Source organism: Giraffa tippelskirchi, chromosome 5 (assembly GCF_054371585.1).
Source record: "Giraffa tippelskirchi isolate mGirTip1 chromosome 5, T2T-mGirTip1v1.2.pri, whole genome shotgun sequence".
NCBI classification, from domain to species: domain Eukaryota; kingdom Metazoa; phylum Chordata; class Mammalia; order Artiodactyla; family Giraffidae; genus Giraffa; species Giraffa tippelskirchi.
Genome location: NC_137279.1, coordinates 167,489,945 through 167,502,003, shown reverse-complemented (window position 1 = coordinate 167,502,003; position 12,059 = coordinate 167,489,945). Strand labels below are relative to the sequence as shown.

General features: G+C 55.3%; 1 protein-coding gene and 1 long non-coding RNA gene across 33 annotated transcripts in view; one reads left to right on the top strand and one right to left on the bottom strand.

Moving 5' to 3' along the window:
- The window catches only part of LRP8 (LDL receptor related protein 8), a 77,515-nt gene extending 66,177 nt beyond the window's left edge, over window positions 1-11,338 (bottom strand). For all 31 annotated transcript variants that reach the window (XR_014052210.1, XM_081485224.1, XM_081485234.1 and 28 more), the window contains exons 1-2: window positions 11,081-11,338; window positions 10,175-10,294 (exon numbers count right to left, since the gene is read on the bottom strand). Coding sequence is in view for 30 of the 31 variants with exons in the window: in XM_081485224.1 (XP_081341350.1) it covers window positions 10,175-10,294; window positions 11,081-11,186 (226 nt within the window). In the remaining variant the exon portion in view is untranslated. The remainder of the gene's footprint in view (window positions 1-10,174; window positions 10,295-11,080) is intronic.
- Window positions 95-989, top strand: LOC145504454 (uncharacterized). Of its 2 annotated transcripts, none has more exons than XR_014052214.1 (2): window positions 95-342; window positions 564-989. It is a non-coding gene; the product is annotated as an uncharacterized LOC145504454 (long non-coding RNA). The 2 variants fall into 2 exon arrangements; XR_014052213.1 differs by having other exon boundaries at window positions 95-436.
- Window positions 11,339-12,059: the final 721 nt, after the last annotated feature.

Below are 12,059 nucleotides of genomic sequence, written 5' to 3'. Positions count from 1 at the left end.
GTTAAACGGACCCACTGGGGAACCAAGGCCCCCTCCTAGATAACTATGCCAGGCCCAGCTGGTTAACCAGGTCTCCTTGTTTCTCTCTGCTTAGCCAACTCCCCCAGGCCACCCAGGAAGCAGCCACTATGGTGTCCCCAGTGCAGATGGCAGTGGATGAGATGATTCCTACAGTCCCGCCCAGCCCGAGAAGCTGCTGTTCTCCCAGGCAGTCAAGTCCTCCCAACTGGCCAGCTGACCTACATCTCTCCTGCTGCTATTTCAGCAGCTGCCCTCTTGTCATGTCCTTGGTGGAGGAGGAGGAGCGCTGCTGATGGTCCCTTCTACTTAGCTGTTCCCTGTGTGCGGATCATGGGCTTAGGAGGGGAAGTGGGGTGCTCATTTCAGGGCCAGGTCTGGACAGAACACTTTATATCAGCCTGGGTACCTCTGAGAGGTAGGCTCATTATCCCATTTCAGAGACCAGAGATCTAAAGCTCAGAGTATAAGACCCATATCAGGAGCCCTGGCTAGTGGATCACAGGGCTGGTGGTCTGACTCCATTTTTCTCCATCACTCCACAGCATCCAATCCAATCACAGGCACAGGAAGAAGGCAGAAGGGAAAGCAGCCCAAGGAATCTGAGCCTTAGGGCTAAGTTCTGGAAATGGACCCTAAATAGTCCAGCTAACCTCCATCAACCTACCTGGAATCCACCCACAAAGCCAGCTACACTCCCACCAACCCTCACCAGGCATCAGGGAGCTTGAGGGCCACAAGTCCCCTTTTCCCAGGCCAGGACTGACCCTGAGACCAGCTCCAGGGAGAAGAAAACTGCTCAGAGCGCTGGTTATAGTGCAGGTGGAGTATGGACCAATGGGTGAAGGGGAGATGAAGTTCAGAGAGGGAGAGCCCCTCGTCCAGGGTCACACAGCAAGTTAGGAGCAGGGGCAGAATAACTTTTATAATGCTGTGGAGGAGACAGATTCTACAAACATCTTGAGAAAAATGAAGACCGGTTGTGTTCCCTCTTGTCTTCTCTGGTGGGGGTGTTCTCCCTGGGGCCAGAACACAGTTGTCCTTTCTCCTCGCTTTGCTTTGTGTGGCCTGGATCTGGCTGCTTTGTCTGCCCCCTGGGACTCGGGCGAGGTGGCCCTGTGCTCACGGAAAAGGGAGGTCCTGTGGACTGCCCGCCTGGCTGGGAGGGGCCACGGGAAGTCGAGGTGTTGTGAGATAGGAAACCGTCTCCTTGAGGGAGAGCGACAAGGTGAGGATGAAAACACACATGCTCAGCCCTGTCTTTCCCAGGGCTTTCTTCTTCTTAAGAACCAGAAAAAGGCACAAAGGTGTAACCCTGATATTTACCCCAGCACTGTGTAGACAGGAAATAAAGTAGAACCAACTAAATACAAGTCTATCCATAGGAGACTACGTCATTGAATCAGGGAAGATTCATGCAGTAGAATGCTATCTAGCCCTTTAAAATGATGATCGGCATCTACTGTTACTGACACAGAAAGATGAACATGTTGTAGGGAGAAAACAACTGGCATAACACATGCTCATTTTGTAAAAAAAAATAGCACATGAACTCGCATGCAGAGAATACAAGAACATCTCTGGGAGGACAAGCAGCTCCCACGGTGGTATAACCACATGGGAGACTCCTGCCTTCCTCTTTTCACTTTTCTGAATTGTCTGGGTGTTTTCATTTTTTTTAAGCAAGTATGAAACTATCTTCATATAATCAGAAAAACTTTCTTCCATTGGAAAAATAAATGAAATCAACTGAAGCGAGTTTTGGCTTCAGCACCACCAGTAACAGGCTGCATGGCCCCAGGCAAGCCCCGCACCCTCCCTGAGCCTCGGTTTCCTCATCAAGAAAATGGGGATGATAATGAACTTCTGCACCACCTTCCCACAGAGCAGCTGTGAGGCACAAACTGGAAAAAGCCATACTGTGGTTCTAACAGGCTGAGAGGGCCAGAAACTGAGTAGTCTGCAGAGTGGCTGGTGTAAAGTCCCTTGTGGTACTCAGAGCCAGTGACCAGGGGAGGGTGGTGGCCACATGACCATTCCCGTGGACTTCAAGACTGGCAGACCTCAGGGAGGCTTTGGGCTGCCATATCCAAGGGGCGGGTGTGTGGAGGCTGAGAGGGGTCATGGGAACCGTGTGGACCTAGGAGCCCCATGGCCCTGCTTCTCTGGGTGACTCTTCCAGTCACTAGAGGGTGTTGATAATAAGCTGGGCTCTGCACCCCCAAAGCACTTGGCTTGTGGGCACCTGGCCTGGTCTCTGCCAGGGACAGAGAGGTCAGACCTGGTACAGGGGGATGGGGGAGCTCACAGCTGGGGCCCCTCCTGAGCCACTTCAGCCAAGGGCCTATTCCTGTCCCCCACTTTTGAGAGTGGGAAGCTGATATCAGTCAGATGTGGGGTACCCAGGGGCCTGTAAGAGGAGCCAGGGCCACACGACTGGTGATGGAAACTGCTGCTTCGGGCTCAGCTCATGTTCATGGGGCTAGAGCTGCTCAGGAGGGAGTCCGTACACCCACTGGTAGGGGTTGGCAAAGACAGATGCCTGGGGTACCTAGAAAGGAAGAGGGGCCACATCACTCCCACTGTAGCTTGACTGCGATGTGTGAACATGTATATCCTCCTTTACTTGTGTCACACTGTAGCCGGACAGGCATGGCCTAGTCCTGCTGCTGACCGACCGACCCACCTGGGGCAAGTGACTTCGCTTCTCAGCCTCGGCCTCAGGTGACCCAACTCACAAGAGAGGACCTGACTGTGGTCCCTAAAGGACACCCAGCTCCCTTTACCAGCCTCAAGGACCCCTCAGGAGCTTCTCAGAGGCCCCTGGGTCCCCCACATCTGACTGATACTAGCTTCCCACTCTCAAAAGTGGGGGACATTTCCTCAGTCCATTCATTCATTCACACACCACTCCTCAAATGCCTCGGCTCTGGGCCAGGCCCTGTGGTCCCCCACCTCAGATACTCCCCAGCATCCACGAGCTCCTACAATGGTCTATGACAAGGGTCCACAAAGCCATGGCATCCAAACATAGGAGAGGTTAGATCACACCAGGAAGACAGGGAAGGCTTCGTGGAAGAGGTAATGAGCTGGATTTTGAAGGATTAGTAGGAGACAGGGTAGGACAATCCAAGCTGAAGTAAAGTATGTATGAAGACCTACAGTTGACGAATTGCATGGGAGTCAGAGAAGCAAGGGCTTCCCTGGTAGCTCAGCTGGTAAAGAATCTGCCTGCAATGCAGGAAACCCTGCTTCAATTCCTGGGTCAGGAAGATCCCCTGGAGAAGGGATAGGCTACTCACTCCAGTATTCTTGGGCTTACCTGGTGGCTCAGATGGTAAAGAATCTGCCTGCAATGCAGGAGATCTGGGTTCAGTCCCTGGGTTGGGAAGATCACCTGGAGGAGGGAATGGTCCCGCTCCAGTATTCTTGCCTGGAGAATCCCTATAGACAGAGGAGCCTGGTGGGCTACAGTCTATGGGGTCACAGAGTCAGACACAACTGAGCAACTAAGAACAGCACAGCACAGAGAACCAAAGTCAACATTTTGGATGACTTGGGTTCTTGGCCTTTTCTGGAGGAAAGATGGTGAATTGGAAATGACACTCTTTGAGGTTACCTGCATCAGTGACATATTGCTGGGGCCTCAGTTTCCCTATCTGTATAATGGGAACAGTAACCACCATCCCCAGGCAATGGCCAAGGAAAACCCTTGGAAACTATGGAGGGTCACACTCATGGTGGGGCTATGTGAGGGGAGGACGTTATGTTGGGGCTCTGTGCTGTCTCCAGAGAAGAGGGTCCCTCCCAGACAGAAATCTGTAGTCCAAGGAGGTATCACTGGACACTGCAATCCCTCATCCACTTCTTCCACACCCTCTGAGCCCCAGGCCCTCGGACCTCTTCAGGGTAATAAGAGCTCAGAAAGGAAGAGCTTGAGGAAAAGTCCAGGCTCCAGAGTGGTTGTGAGTAGCAAAGCTAATGAATGCAGATTGTCCAACATGGTACTAGGCATGGGGTAAATAGCCTGTATCGATTGTTAGTAATTCCCTCAAGGGAGCTATTTTGGCATATTCCTTGCTCAGCACAAGGTTGGCAGGACAATTTGGAGAAGAAGGATCTGGGGCCACAGGAAGAACAGGGACAGACTATGGGAGCTCAGGGACCAGGGAGCAAGAGGACAAGAGGTCAGGGAAGGCCACCTGGGAGAGGTGGCATCTCCACCAGACCTTCAAAGACTGGGTGATCGGGGCATGTGGGCAGGTGTTATCAGTGCTGCTTAGATCCAGGGCCCTGAGGCTTGGCTGCACGGCCCCCACAGCAGGGCCCCACACCCTCCCCTCAGCCCAGGACTGGCTTCCTGGGGTGGCACTGGCCTAGGGGTCTGACCTGGGCCAGAACACTTACTTCCATTTGCTTATAGCCCTGAAGGGCAGCACAAACAAGTCCATACTCTCCTGCTCCATCAGCCCTCTGCATCCTCCCTCTCTTCACCCTCTCCCTGGGGGCATCTCTCTGGCTTCACCTGCTGCTGCTATTTCCCCAAGGAGGGAAAACTGTCAAGTCAGTTTCATGCAGACAACTGAGAGGACTAAGAGGCCTACTGCACTCAGAACCCTTGGGAGGCCTGAGTAAGCCCAGGGGGTTTCCAGAGGGGAACTCGGTCCCAGGAGAGCCCGCAGGAAGGCCCATGGGAGAGCCTTCAGCAAACGCTCCCAAGGCGTGCTGGGACCAAGCCATGGAGGCACCATCCTGGCCCTGGGGAAGGGAGAAGCCGGGGGCCACAAGGCTTCCTCCCCTTTCCAGGCACAGACAGGTCATAAACCAGCCTTGGGACAAGCATTTGGCCTCAGGGAAGGCTTCCTCTGACCCTCCCAGGGCCCCAGACACTCATTCATTGAGACCAACCAGGCTAGTTTGGTTCACTTCCCTCAGGCCCTCCCTGGGTGACTTTCTCCATTCCCAGGTCCAGCTCAGGGCTGAATGGCCCTGGGGCTACCTCCACTGGGGCTCAGCAACCCTGTGGCTGGGGCAAGTCTCAGACATGGGAGCCTTCAGACCTCTGGCTAAGCAAATAGGAGCAGGAGAAGTAGGGGCATCTTGGCAGACAGATATCTAGAGTCTTCAGTGAACTCCTCCAGAGCAGACAGACCCACTGCCATTCACTGAACACCTACTGCTTATCAGGCACATTATCTCACTTAACCCTCACAACACCTCTGGGAGGGAGAGACTAATACCATCTCCAAGGCCATTTAGCCAGAGGTCACAGTTGGGATAGAAAACCAAGAGTGTCTAATTGAGGGCCACACTGAGTTATTCCAACACCAAGTCTCTAAGTCCCCTCTCTTGACTCATATATCTCAGCCCTGGGGAGAGACAGCAGCAGGGAAGGCTTTCTGAAGGAGGTGAAACCTACATTGACAATTCTAAGATGACAAGAAGAAGGTTGCCAGGTGAGGGAGCAGAAAGTGTTCCACACAGATGAATAGCACGTGCAGAGGCCTAGCCGTGAGAAGCAGCAGGAAAGCTAGAACGTGACAGAAGTCTGGTGTCACGGGTTCATTCATAGGAAGAGCAGGAAGGGGCTGGAGGGCAGTGGCCATCAGGAGCTTGTCACAGAGGCCCATACGCAGAGCAGTCTCAGCTGACCTTATGCTATGGGGACATAGGAGCTTCAGGAGGACTCCGAATGGTGGAACTGGCAGGTCAGATGAGGAAACCGAGGTTCAGAGAGAGCAGCACTGTCTGTCAGACGACTTCATCCAAAAAAGGACACGAAGCTGGGCCTGGTGTCAGGGGTGTTAGAATGGTTTAGGTCAGGTGGCACACTGAATACCAGATGCAATGTGCAGCCCCAGCCGGAAGTGGTGGCCAAGCTTTAATTATTTACGAGGCCACTGCCCAGCAGGCCTCAGCACTCCTGCAGCCAGGCCTTGCCCAGCTAATGAACTCTTGGCCAGGGGAGACCTCACACTGCAGCCACTGCTTATTAAACTTGAAGTGGGGGGTGATGGAGGCTAGGAGAACAGGGCAGCCTAAAAGAGCCTGAATAGGTAGAGAAAACTGAACATACAACCAGGCCACCTGTCTACGCAGCCCATCCACAGAGAGAAGCTGGAGGGGGATGTGAGGGAGAGGGTGATGTCCCCTCAAGATGAGGAAACAGAGGCCTGGGAGGACTTGCCTGAGGTCACCAGCTAGTGCTTGATGTGGCACACGTTCCATAGGTGGGTGCCTGCATTCATGCCCCAGCAGTTTCAGTTTTACTGAAAAATCATACACCCTTGAGCCTGTTCCTTAACCCCTCTGTGCCTTTGTAAAACGAGGATGATGCAGGTGACTTCACAGAGTCACCCCGTTTTGTAGACTCAAGTAGCACGAGGTGATGCATGTAGAATCCCAGCACAGCTCCTGGTCCACAGCAAGGACTCAGTAAATGTTCACTGTTCTTGCTGTTGCTGCTCTGGGAGCAAAGGGCTGGCTGGAGACCAGAACCCCTGTCTCTGCCCCCAGACACTAAGGAGCAACAGGAAACTGAGGCCAAGACGCCGGCTGGTCTATGTGGCCCAGGTGCAACCAGGAACCCCACCCCTTCCCTTGGCTGGGCTGCCCCTGAGCTTCCAGCCCCTTCCTCTACTTTGAAGGCCCTTTGAGCTCGGAACTGAAGCCCCATGAGCCTTTCCCTTTCCCATCCTGCCAGCTCTATTCAAAAAGCCAAGTCCCATCCGTTGTGGGTTAAGTTTCAGCACTTAGAAGGTCTTAGTTTGAGTTCCAGCTCCAACCATGAGGAGCTGTGTGACTTTGGGGGCGTCATGTCACCTCTCTGAACTCCAGTTCTTCCTCTATAATGTGGGGCCTGTATCATCTATTTCTAAATGTTAAGTCCTAATGAAACTGAAAGTGTTAGTCACTCAGTTGTGTCTGACTCTGCAACCCTATGGACTGTAGCCTGCCAGGCTCCTCTGTCCATGGGATTCTCCAGGCAAGAATACCGGAGTGGGTTAGCATTCTCTTCTCCAGGGGATCTTCCCGACTCAGGGATTGAATCCAGGTCTTCTGCATTGCAGGCAGATTCTTTACCATCTGAGCCACCAGGAAGGCATCAAGTCCTGAGGAAATGGCATTAATTACCATCGTTCAAGGCCTGGCTCAGCTGTCTCTTCCTCCAGAAAGCCTTCCTTGCCTTCTTCCACAGACAAGCTCTTTCCCTCCCCCCAACCTCCATAAGCTCACGGAATTCATGGTCGGCATTCTAGCCCCTTTGGGAGCTTGAACTCATTTTGCCGCACACAGACTTCACTTACAAATTGCAATCCCCAGTTTACAAGCTAAGAGGTACAGAGGTAGAGTCGCTGAGGCCCTCTCACAGGGTGGAAGGGGAGGAATGATTAAATATAAGGCAGGGAGGATAGTTCCAAGCAATGCAGTTTGGGCAGGTGGCCCAGAATGGAGGGAACTCCCCAGATGGGGAAGGAAGAGGTGACAAGAGACCATTTTCCAACACCTGGCCCCATACAGCCACTGAAGCTTGCAATCCTTTCTTCACCATTTCTCTTTGTGACCCCTCAGAGTCCCTTTCTAAAGACCTTGGTGGTGTGAACACGCATCCATTCCCTTCTCTTCACCAGCCCCATGTGAAGACTTTCTATGTGTATAACCTGTGGTAAAGGAATGGCTACCCTCATTTGGTAGATGATGAAACAAGTCTAGGAAAGTCCAGTGTGTAGGATCGATACTCGATACTAACAGCCAAGTCCTCAATGTCAGTTGTTTTTGTTCACTCACCCTTAGTGAACAACAGCAACAAAAAAACCCTTAGTGAACCCTTTTGTTCACTAACCCTTTTGTTCACTAACCTCTGACCCCACCCCAGCCATCTCAGAATGAAAGCAGGAGCCCAGAGTGGCCATCAGATTGGCCCTCTCTCCACCACCAGCTACTTCACTCTTTCATCTTGCCCAGAACCTTGCATGGAGGTGAGAAGCACTGGGATCACCCTCCTGGGTCCTTCTTCACCACACTCCCACCACCACCACCACCACAGATAATGCCCCTGAGCTAGGAGGCAGGCGGACACCCTGACCAAGTTCTGTCACTCTCAGCTGTGTGACCTTGGGCAAATCACTCAACTTCTCTGAGCCAGAATTCTTATCAACAAATGAGAATGACAAGAAACACTTTTGCTCTTCACAGCCATCCTCACAAAACTGTTGCTATGTAGACTCAGGGAGATAAAGTAAAACCAGCCCAGAAATGCAGTTTCTATTTTCCCATCTCATCCTCAGCACTCCTAGTAAAAGGAACCACAGGAGAACAACTCCCAGCGAGGAGACTCACTGTCATATTTTACCCTGGCCTAGGCATTTTCAGAATTTCAACAGCATTGGGAAATGGTCAGGATCATAATTAGGCTAAGAACTCTGGAGTCAGATGCTTAAATTTAAGCTCCTACTTAACAGCTCAATAGCTGTGGAGTAAGTAACTTAATCTCTCCAGTGCCTCTTTTTTGTGTGTGTGTGTGTGTGTTTTTGGTCTGTAAAATAGGACTGTTCTGACGATTGAAGGAATTTATATAAGACACAGTGGTGGACTTTCCACAGTGGTGGACACACAGCTAACAGTCAGCACATGTTAGTCACATCCCTTTAAATGACATTTCTAGAACTGGTCCTCAAAAACAGGACAGGAATCATTAGCCCAAGTGGTCAGGAGAGGAAACAGACAGGAGGGAAAGATGTACCCATGTCACACAGCCAAATCTGGGATCAGTTCAGTTCAGTTCGCTCAGTCCTGTTCAACTCTGCAATCCCAAGGGCTGCAGCACGCCAGGCTTCCCTGTCCATCACCAACTCCAGGAGGTTGCTCAAACTCATGTTCATCGAGTTGAGTCAGTGATGGTCTGAGAATGAACCTGGAGGCTGACTGGCTGGCAAACCAAGGGAAAAACAAAAACAAAAACTAGAACTCAACAGACAATGCCGGCCCAGGTAGTCCCTCTACCCCTTGCCACTGTGTGGAGCTGTGGGCCAGTTGCCCTCATCCCGCAGAAGCTGCGCTCCCTGACCTGGGGGGTGGGGTGGGGTGGGTCGGCTCTCTAAAGTCCCCCAGTGCCTGGCAGACTGCAGGCGCTCAGTAACGACGGATGAATGACTACCTGTGTCTGTGTTTATAAAGAGTCTTGTTTTTCTGTTCCTGGAACTACATTCCTTCCACTGTGACAACTGCTTGCTAACTCGCTTCAGGTTCCACAAACATCAGAAACCGCGTGCACCTCAAGAAAGAACTTCCCAAGCTGCTGCGCCCGGGTGCCGGCGAACACCACACTCAGCAAAGGCGGTCGGCCACCTCCTGTAGCCCGCGGTTCACGCACGGTCTTGGGATCCTCACGCCCCTTCCAGGAAATAAACTCTTCCTTCTGGCCCCCTCCTTCCTGCTCTGCCATGACTCACGCCTGGGCCTGGCTGGCAGGAGACCGCAGTCGGCTAACCAGGGTGGCACAAGAAAGGTTTTCACCGTGACTAGGCAGAAAAACAGCGGGCGCCAGCGCCCGGCCTGCACCTACCACCCCGGGGATGCGCGGGGGTGTGGCCAAGGCGGGGCCAAGGGCAGGGCCCCACAGCCCCGGGCGCCAGAAAACCGCACACCCGTCCGCTCTACGATTGGCCCGCTCAGACCACAGAGACCTATGGGGTGGTCCTCCCACAGCCAATCAGGGGCCCCGGGGAGCCCATTCATTCACAAAACGCGGCAGGAAAAGAAGCGAGGCTAGGCCCAGAGTTGCGTGGAACTTTGAAACACGCGCGCGTTCTGTGGTGTAGAGGCTGGAGTTCCGGAAGGCCCGATCGCAGAAAGCTAGACGCATGCAGAGGCTGTCCCTTCGCCGCCTACAGATCCTTCCCAGCAATCTGGGCGTGGCGCACCATCCTCCCCGGCCCCGTAGTGCGGGGTTCCGCTCCGGCCCCAGCGGGACCCGCGGGCCGCCGGGAACTGGCCGGGTCCCTAAGTGCCCAGAAGAAGCGGCTCCCGGGCGGGTTCCTGGCGGCAGCCTCTGGCAGTAAAAGCCCAGGCAGGTGGCCCGGCGGAGGCTGCAGCCACGAGGGCGCTGAGCTAAGCGCCCGCCCACCGTTCCCTCCTTCCCCGGCCAATCACTCACGGCAGTCGTCCTCGTCACTGTTATCGGAGCAGTCGTCGTCCTCGTCGCACCTCCACACGGAGGGGATACAGCGCTCGTTCCGGCACCGGAACTGGTTCTCTTCGCACTCCTTGACCGACCCTGCGCGGGGGGAGAGGAGGCGTGAGCTGGATCCCCAGAGCCCAGCAGTCCTGGCCGCGGGGAGGGGTCTACTGAGTGAAGGAAAGGGGGCGACGCTGAACCCAAAGACTTGGAGGCCTCTGGCACCCTCGACCCGGAAGGAGGGCAGGATGATAAGTGTTCCAGGGATGACGGGCTGCTCTGTGGCACGACGAGGCCAGGCACACACAGTCGGTGTCACACCATTTAGATACACCTCCCATTCAGAACACTGACTCGCCCACACGGCCCATAATGAGAGATCCACGCAGACACAGCCCACAGGGAGCCCCCCGAACACGCCGCGACACGCGCACCAGGCGCTGCGGGCACATCCCCCTCGCACGCAGCCCCTCTTTCTCTGCAACACGCAGGGGTCGCCGGAAACGCATTGTCAGCTCGGGTAGTCTCCCGGCTCTGCTCATCGCCGCCGCGGAGCGCGCGTGTCAAATTAACGCCAACGGCGAGAATCACACAGCCCTCGCGAAACCATCAGTGACCAACCCAGCAAAGTTCCTGGCCCCCACGGCGCCCATCCCCAAAGAACGGGTGCCGGAGGGCAGAGCCCACTACACAAGAGAGCCGCGAGGGTGGGGGTCCAGGGCAAATTAACGGAGAGCTGGGTCCCCAGGAGCATATCCTGCACAGGCGCCCCCCTGCCTGGCCAGGGCTCAGGGACCCCGGCGCAACCCGCCCGTCGGCCGCCAGGCAGTGCTTTGTTGGCCGTTCCAGCGGCTCAAAGCCGGGCCGGGCATCGGCTGCACGCACCTTGGCCGCCGCGCAGTGGATCCGCTGCCGCCGCCGCGAGATGCTGAAGCTGCAGCAGCAGCAGCAGCGCCAGCGGCCGGAGCGCGCCCCGCTCGGGGCGGCCCATGGCGGGCCCCGGGCTCCGGCCGCCGCGCCCCGCGCACCCTGTGCCGCCGCCTCGCCTCAGCCCACCGAGTCCTTGCCGCGGCGCCGGGGCTGCCGCTGCCCCCGCTGCCGCCGCCGCCGCTGCCGCCCGCCCCGGCTCCTCGGCTGCATTTCAAGCAGGTTCAGTGACGCTCGGCGGCGGGGCGGGCTCAGGCTGGGCGCGCGGCCTCGGGCCTGGGCTGCCGCCGCCGGCGCGCGCGCCCCCTCCCGCCGCCACCTCCGCCCCATGCTCCTCCCGCTGACGCCTCCTCTCCCTCCTCCCTCAAGCTCTTGGTCCGCTTCTCCGTTGGTACGCTCTCAGTGACCCTGCTCAGGGCTCTCCTCATGCTGGGCGTTGCAGACGCTGGGATGAGCCAGGAAAGACCTCTACCCCCAGAGGTAGCAGATGGCCTAAGGGAAGCAGCACAGGCTGCCTGGAGGAGGTGACAGGCTGATAGGAGGCTGAGGAATGCCAAGGGCGGGAGGGGAGATGATGTTCCAGGGTGTACAGGCCTGTGAATGTGCACATGGAGTTGGGATGATAGTGGATAGGAGTTGGGGTACCAGGATTCATGTGATCTGGGAGAAACTGGGGGAGCAGGAATGGACCTCTGCACCCCTCCAAGGCTCCAACCCAGATATTACACATCCTTGTAGCTGGTTAACGTGCCCATGCTGCGTTCTCATATGAATGCAGTTTGTGAGGCCAAGGATGAGAGGCAGATGGCTTGGGCCTGGTGCACAGACATGATTCATTCATTCTCACTGGGTCATCCTGTTGGGCCAGGCAGAGGGCAGACAATCAGGGGGACCGGCAGGGACAACGGAGTTGTATTCTCTGTGATGGTGAAAGGCA